This window comes from Bombus pascuorum, chromosome 15, assembly GCF_905332965.1.
Source record: "Bombus pascuorum chromosome 15, iyBomPasc1.1, whole genome shotgun sequence".
In the NCBI taxonomy this organism is placed as follows: domain Eukaryota; kingdom Metazoa; phylum Arthropoda; class Insecta; order Hymenoptera; family Apidae; genus Bombus; species Bombus pascuorum.
In genome coordinates, this window is record NC_083502.1 from 7,045,480 (window position 1) to 7,053,751 (window position 8,272).

Sequence of the window (8,272 nt, forward strand, 5' to 3'; positions counted from 1 at the left end):
TCCACGTCTCGCGCATAGCGTCGCGTCGAGGCAAGTTTTATTCCTGACGAGGTTACGGGACACACGGTGTCATTGTTAATGGCTGGTAAATGTTACAGAGCTGGGCAAGGCAACGTTTAAAGCAGAGCATTTTTCTGGGTGTGGTTGTATACCCCGTTGTCGCGCACGGGGTGGGGCACGCGACGACGCCCTGTACCCCTATAAATTCGACGATAGCAGATTGTGGAAGTCATAATGCGGATCACAAGCTCTGTCGATAGTCGCTGGATCGACCTGCGCTGAGCTTCGACAACATGTTTCGATATATTGTGAGTATTATGTCATTTTTTATCTTTTCGTCCAAATTGCAATTTTGTATTTTAGTTGAATTTCTGATGAAAATGATTTTTTAAGGTTCGAATGTTTTTTGGATTGCTCTTCGATAGGTTCGAGCATTCACTTTTTGGTTTATCCGTTTTGAAAAACGCGTATGTGTGTTTTTGGTTGGAATCATCGTGGAAAGTGATTATTTTTCGTACGCTTTTTCAAGTAGACTCGGATATATTTTTGAGCTTTTTGTTTCATTCTTTCTTCTTTAACGCAATTTAACGTTCCTTTCTTTTTCCTTTCTTTCAGAGATTTATTTTGAAGCGTACGTGCTTCAGTTTCTTGTTTATTTAGCAATTTAAATAGCACGTGTTTCTTAGGGTAAAAGGTCAAAATAAAAATATATGTATTCTGTAAGCGAATCTCGCTTTCTTTCAGATTCTGGTTTCTGTTATCTTGAACGTGGCCTACTGTGCGCCACAGTGGTACGGAGGAGCCTATGGTGGCCACGCGGCTCCAGCCCCATTAGGAGCAGATGGACGAGTCGTGGATACTCCAGAAGTTGCTCAATTGAAAGCAGCTCATTTAGCTGCTTTGGCTGATGCAAATGCGAGGGCACCCAAGGGACCTGGTGTCGCTGGTCCTTATCCCGGCCCTGCTGGTTCCTACGCACCTGGAGGCTATGCTCCGCATTACAGGTTTTGCATATTGTCTCATAGAACAGGAATTTCTTTCTTTCTCTCTCTCTGTATATATATACATATATATAAAAATATATATATATATGTTCTCTACTATTAGGAAGAGGAAGTAGGAAGAGAGTGAAGAAATTCAGATATTCTTGTTTCTGGTCTTTTTAAAATTGGAATTTTCGATAGAAATCAAACTTTAGTTAGAATACTATAGTATTGCTTTATTGAACGTATAAATATGTGCTTGATATACATATTATAATATACATATTCTACTTTGCCCTAAGCGAGTATAAAATTCTAGCGCGAGTATTATTCTAAATATGGAATTAGTTTCAAGTTTCATTCAGCTCCTGTTCCTTGTTACATTGTCTTGTCCTACGTACTATTATTATTAAGAAAATTAATTTATTTTCCAGTGGACCACCAGCCCCTCTCGGACCAGATGGCCGCGTGGTAGACACACCGGAAGTGCAGCAAGCAAAGGCTGTCCACTTCTCCTTATACAATGCGGAGGCCCAAAAAGCTCCAGCCGGTCCAGCTGCTCCTAATCCGTCATGGAACCCTGCCGGTGCTCCCTGGAATCCCTCCTGGAATGCTGGGAACAATTGGAATCACTATTAAACTGGCGTTGATCGCCGCAGGAGAAGAATCAAGCTGACAGAAAATATTCACATTCGTCCACTGTTATCGACGATTCGAGAGAATTTTAAAAAATCCCCTCGAGTCATCGAATTTCAACTACCTCCGATAAGTTTTTACTTCGAGAATCAACGAAATATTTCTCTCGGAATTTTTCTGTAACGTCTTCCGTATCTTTAAGCTTCCTTCCTTCTAGCTCTCTCCCTTTTCTGTGATTCTGTGTTTCATCTACCTCTTGATCGTCCGTTTTTCGCTCGGATCTCAACGAATTTTAATATCGTTACAGATTAGAAATTATCGATTCATCGGATCATATATTACAGAGACGATAAGTTCGCTTAATAGAATTTCATACGAGTTTCTTACAGTTTTAATACAATTGGATGCAAGTTAAAAATTGTCGTTGAACTTTGAAAAATGATGTATGCAAATGTGCACGGAAAGCGAAATCGACACGTGTATTTATCGTCGAATGGAAATGAAATAACGGTGGTCTGTACCGTTACAGATATTATCGAGATAAAAATGTCCTCTTGTCACATTCCTCTTCAAGGTGATCTCTTCATCGCCTTCGCACTCGTTAGTCAAGGAAAGTTTGCGTTTGCGTGAGAATTAACCTTTGCACATGAACTATCCATAGATATTATTCAATGCTATCGTGTTTTCCTTCCATTTTTTTAAATAATTACAGCGATACGTATACATTTGTAAATTATCGTGCGTGTACATAACGGAGAAACGATTGTAACATGAATGAAACGAATAAAATGCAGCGAAATGTTTCGCTGAAACAAGCAAGATTAAAAATTCGCTCTTCTTAATTGCTTATATCTTTTAATTGTGTTTGACTTTCCGATATATTAATCGATTTCTGGAATATCTTGGAGCGTCAAATTAATTGAAATAGTCGTGACTATAAATTATAAAAATAATTATTAAGTTATAAGAGAGTTACCAATTTATGCAAACGATCATTCGATAATGAAACAGTTATGAAATTATAAAACAGTGATCAAATTATTAAAACGACGATTAAAGATTAAAATAAGAGTAATCTAAGAGGAATTGAAATTATTAACAAGGATTGAAATGTAATATTTCATTCTTTTAAAAGAAAAAGATATTTGCAGAATGCAGTGGTATGTTACTGGGCAATAATTAGCCATAAAATTGTTCATAAAATAGTCGAACGATGGTAAACGGTTAAGAACTGTTTAAAGTTGTACAACACTGACATAATCGAATAAATAATCAGAGAACAGGCACGTGTGGTCGACTAACATGCCCGTGACACGAATCAGATTGATTCGTGCTCGGCTCAGAACACACGGCAGTGAAAACGAGTTAGAGTTTGAGCGACTACACGCAAATCTGATTGCAGTGAAGTCCAACACGTGTACACGGGCGTGAAAAGGACACAGTGTCGATTAGTTTATTCAGGCCACTAAAGGCAAACTTACGGGCGCTGCAACCAGGATGCAAAGCCATTTACTAGTTTTTAGACGAAGATATATGACTTAGATAGAAAATTAAAATATTTTATTAGTGTACGCTATTTTTTTTAGTATAAAACTCCATTTGGATAATTTATTTTCTAGTTAATTAATTGAGTTAGAAAAGAAAGATGATTGAAAAATTCGTAAAAGTACCAAGGCTCCGCCTTGATATCCCCAAACTTTCACAAACCAAATTAGATTCTCCGCAACTGAAATCTAAAATCCGAGCAAGTACAAGCTCAAGCCCGAGAATTTTATAATCATTAAACTGCACAAAATCTACTCAAAGCTAACTCAAGATCTTTGCGAAGTAATTCAATTCTCCGTGACAAAGCCTCAGGTTTGAACTAAACTTAACATAAAGTAGAAATTTTACTTTATTTTAATTTTACTTTAAATCCGCAAAATTGCATAAAAAGAACGCTCTCCCGTTACGATAACTTTAAATCGACCATCCGCATGTACCAAACCCGACCAATTTCCATTTCCATTTTCACAAACCAACCGTATTCCCTCCAACGCCTCCAAACTCACATCAACCTCGTAAATCCACCTCCAACTCTCACCTTAGCACCCTATTATCGTTTTATACGATCGCAGGTGCACCTCAACGACCCTATCGATATAAATCCCATTAAGGAACAACACGGTGGCAATTTTTCTGCCCCTAAATCCTAATGCATACCTCGTCAAGCTCCATCAAACACGTCCTTGCTGGTGCCAGCGTCTAGGATACACGTTGGCCGAGTCACGGAGAGAACCGGTTCCATGGTGTCTGCTGGATAAGTGCAAGGCGAAGTGTGCCGGTAGCAGACACCGTTCGTGGATTCGTTTTCTAGATCTGGATCGGCATCGTTATCGCAGTGATCGCGCGTAATTGACTGTTTAAACGCGATGGATATTGAATCGAGAGTTGGCTGCATAAGGAAGTGAACGTTTGGGGCGTGGAAGGTCGAGATTTCCTGTTCCCCCCGACCAAGTAGCTGGCGAAGAGATTAGACGATTGTTCGGAAGGATGGATTTTTAATAGATCGTGTGCAAACATAGCGGTGAATTACGGGTCACTGGGCATCGAGTTGAGTTTAGGTGACAGTAAATAGTTTGGCGAGATTGTTAGAACGGTGGAATGTTTTTAATCGATTAAGCAGTGAAAAATTGTGCACATGTATTCGATATTACCGAAGGAATTCAGTGGCTCGGGAATGTATTTAAACGTTTTAAGAAACTATCTTTCGTGAACATATTATGCGTACGTGTATTATATGGAAGATTTTGAGATTTTTCACCGAGGCAATCGTGATTATATCGCTAAAGTTTAGAAGGAATTTAAAGACATATTCGTGTATTGCTCGAGGTTTCAGAGGTTTGGTGTACGTCTCTCCGTCTCTATCTACTTTTTAAAATTCATAATAAGAAAAGAAATATAATTTTTTCGAATATGTCACGTGGGCACACCGTGCTCTTATTCTGTCATCCCACGCCATACTGAGCCGGATTACTCATGCTCGAATGTAGGTAAATAAGCGAGCAGGTAGGCGTCGTCCAATGAGAAATGGAAAGGAAGAGCGCTCCCAGCTTGACCTGTATGCATCTTGCGTAATGTAAATTCTAGACGATAAGAGTTCCCTGACATTAACCGGAATTCAGTTATATATTATTACGATATCGAGTTCTGTGAACTTTATGAAACCGGGTGGAGTCCATTGTTTAAATTCAGTTTTACGCGTGTTATTGCGCGAAAGAATTGGGTAAATTGCGTGTTATATCTGATGTACTTTAATTTTTATCGTGGGTTCCGTAGAGTTTGGAGGAGAAAGAGAAAGTTCGATATTAATTAATTATAGTCCCTGTTCTATGTTCTACGTTAATACATATCCTAATTTGAAGTAGGAAAGGAGAAAAAGCGGAGAATAGAAAACATTAGAATCATATTCATATTTTATTTCACAGGAAAGATAATAAAAAATACAGAATACACTTTGGTGGTAAGAAAGAGATTTTCTAATCAACGTAAAATTCATTTCACATAAGTATCTTAACGTCTACGACTATCATAAGTTATTACTATTAGCTTAGAATCTAGACATTATTAAAATCACCTATCGTTAATCATTAGTAACAATCATATGGCAATAAAATTCGAATTGCAGCAACGGCAATGTGAGATAAAAAGAAATCGTCGTTTCATATAAAATGATTCATTTTAATTAATATTACGTGTATGTAAGGTTGAGTGTGTGCATTGGTAACATTATTTACAAAAAGTGCGTAGGTTGTTTTCGTTGTCAAACTGCCGAACGAACGAAAATCAAAGTCCAAAACGATGTTAAACGTAAAAAATCAGGTACAATACAAACAGTGCTCTCATTGCTGCGAAAAGTTACGTTGTGCGATTCTCGTAGAGCGAATGCGTACAGTTTGACGGAAAGTCGAACGATTTGAGAAGAAAATAAAGTAACACGCGCAATTCTCTTGACTCAAGCAATGTATATATAAAATAATCGAATAAAGTATTCGATAAAATTAATCCTACTAAATTTCTCGTCATACTTAGCTCGAAACAGAAATGTCAAAATTCGATTTCAAAATATTATAACTCTTCGAAGAACGGAGTATTGTATTTTTTCATTATTCTTAATTTTAAGCAAAGATACCAAAGTTAATCGTTTAACGTATCGTACATGCCCGTTTACCCAAATCTCACGGAATAAACAAAAAGAGATGATATTTTATTCGTCAGTAGTAAAGATCGTTTTGCGTTGAAAGCGCCACAGCGCGAGCATGCGCCTTCATGTGAGCCTCGCGTGCCCTCATTACTTCCGGTGTGTCTATCACGCGGCCATCCGGTCCCAGGGGCGCCAATGGTCCCCGATAACCTATCGTTGGCGTGTGTTTATACGTCAGTCCGATAGGAGCAAGGTAAACCAAATTTTTTCGTCCGTCAAAGACGTCGAATTCATAAAATTCGGATGCCTTTGAGGCTGCTCTCGCATGCGTTGCTACATGCGGGATTTTTGCTTCTGTCATCTTGAAAATTAGAGCAAGGTTTGTATGTAGAAATTAATAATTAGTAATCTAGGAGTTTTCGTGACTTTTTCATTTGAGAAAAAATTGAAATCTCAGGATTTTTTAAAGGTATACGTAGTATATAAAAATTATAAATTATAAAATTGAAATCTCAGGATTTTTTAAAGGTATACGTAGTATATAAAAATTATAAATTATAAAATTGAAATCTCAGGATTTTTTAAAGGTATACGTAGTATATAAAAATTATAAATTATAAAATTGAAATCTCAGGATTTTTTAAAGGTATACGTAGTATATAAAAATTATAAATTATAAAATTGAAATCTCAGGATTTTTTAAAGGTATACGTAATATATAAACGTAACAAAATAAATAATTCGAAATTCAGCATTAAATTAGAAATTCTTCTATTCGTAATTTTTCGGTTTTTAAAATTCTGAAATTAAAATTTCTCCGGCGATACATATCAGATGGAAATTTCTTCTGCTCGTAATTTCTAGTTTCTTTAAACTCTTTAATAAACTCTTTAATAATAAACAATTTAATTTACCTTGGGTATATTGCAAGTCTTACAGGTTTCCATGGCACGTCCGTCATTCTCCAAAGGCGTGAACGTCCTCTGTCTTTGTCGTTTCTGCATAATAACCTTCATGGGGTCCACCATCCGAGGCATGTACATTTCGTTGTTCTCGTACGTTTCGTAATCGTTCTGAGCTTTTCTTAATCTAGCTATCGTTTCAGCGTGTAACGCTAGATGGGCGGCTCTTGCATGGGCCACTTCCGGCGTGTCCATCACCATCCCATCGCTGGTTAATGGCGCCGGTGGACCTCTGTATTGATAGTACTCTCTCTGTTCGTAAGTCTTGGCGATCGTTGACGCCACTAATGCGGCCAGAATTATCTGAAAAAGTCGATCGGAAAGAAGACGAACGATCAAGTTGCATTCTGTAAAATTTTTCCTCACAATTGGACCTCACAGTGCGTCAAAAGTATTGGAAATTAGATTTGAATTGAAAACTAAAGGAGGATTGGCTTGGAAATAGATAGAAGGTAAGGAATACTGATTTAATTTAACTTATAAAGATACTTGGTAACTTACAGTAACTTGGAATTTAATATTTGTAAGTGATACAAAGATAACTTTGATTGTTGATTGACGTTCCTTCTTTCAATTAATTTAAAAAGCTCGAAATAGTTTCCTAGGTTTCCTTTTTTTTTTTTTTACCGAGATTACAATATCTTTCCAATTAAATTTTAAGTTGGTTCCTCTCGAATTGAGATTACGATTCAAGTTCTAATATAGATTATTCCAGATTTATTACCGATATTAGTTTCGGTTGAATCTTGATAGAATTTCCAACGATAATTTATCTAAGCTCAATTAGAAGTAAAGTTCGACAAGCACTTTGTAACTAAAGCTTCATTTAGGATATTGATTGTCTAATGGATGAAATCTGATTTTGATTTTGTGCAAAATTAAATGTACTCGTAAATGTCAATAGAATCTTGAAACTTTGTTAAAATCTCAATGACTGTTTAAGTTTTACTACTTCTATGACCAGTTCAATCTTTTTCCGATTTCGTTTTTTCAATCAACGTTCAACGACGACAACGAAACAACTTTTTCCTGGACGAAATCACACTTACGAGCAAGCTCATGCTGCTGGACACCACCGGCCACGAAACGGACGTCTCGATTACGAGTGTGGCTGGTTCGATCGAACGATCTAGCTTTTATAGCGTCGCGGCGTCGATCATGTGAGTAAACCACGTTACGATGATCAACACCTGACATGAAAAACGATACCTTAATTGTTTTCTTGCTAATGATATAAACGTGTACGGCGATCCCGCTAGATGCGTCTGTGTGCAAGTTAAAGCTGTTGAAAGTTGCGGTGAAAGTGTCGTAGTGTCACCGACGAGGGAGAAGTTGGGGCGTATTATTCTTTTACCGTGTATAATTTTGGAATTTTTAATTTCGAAATATTTGGCGTAGAAATCTGCTGGTTTTGGGATATCCTTACTCCGACATATTTAATCTTGGAATTTAATTCTGAAGCGTTTAATTACGCAATATTTAATTCTGGAATTTTTAGTTGTGGTATG

General features: G+C 37.1%; 2 protein-coding genes across 2 annotated transcripts; one reads left to right on the forward strand and one right to left on the reverse strand.

Annotated features, from left to right (window-relative positions):
- The first annotated feature begins 222 nt into the window (after positions 1-222).
- On the forward strand, positions 223-2,465 carry LOC132914909 (cuticle protein 2-like). Its single transcript, XM_060974418.1, has 3 exons — positions 223-308; positions 745-1,004; positions 1,418-2,465. The coding sequence occupies exons 1-3, from the start codon at positions 294-296 to the stop codon at positions 1,620-1,622; spliced, it is 480 nt and encodes a 159-aa protein (XP_060830401.1). The 5' UTR covers positions 223-293; the 3' UTR covers positions 1,623-2,465.
- Positions 2,466-5,067: 2,602 nt separating this feature from the next.
- Positions 5,068-7,867, reverse strand: LOC132914906 (uncharacterized). Its single transcript, XM_060974414.1, has 3 exons — positions 7,814-7,867; positions 6,717-7,067; positions 5,068-6,163 (listed from the first exon to the last, which is right to left on the reverse strand). The coding sequence occupies exons 1-3, from the start codon at positions 7,823-7,825 to the stop codon at positions 5,873-5,875; spliced, it is 654 nt and encodes a 217-aa protein (XP_060830397.1). The 5' UTR covers positions 7,826-7,867; the 3' UTR covers positions 5,068-5,872.
- Between the last annotated feature and the right edge of the window lie 405 nt (positions 7,868-8,272).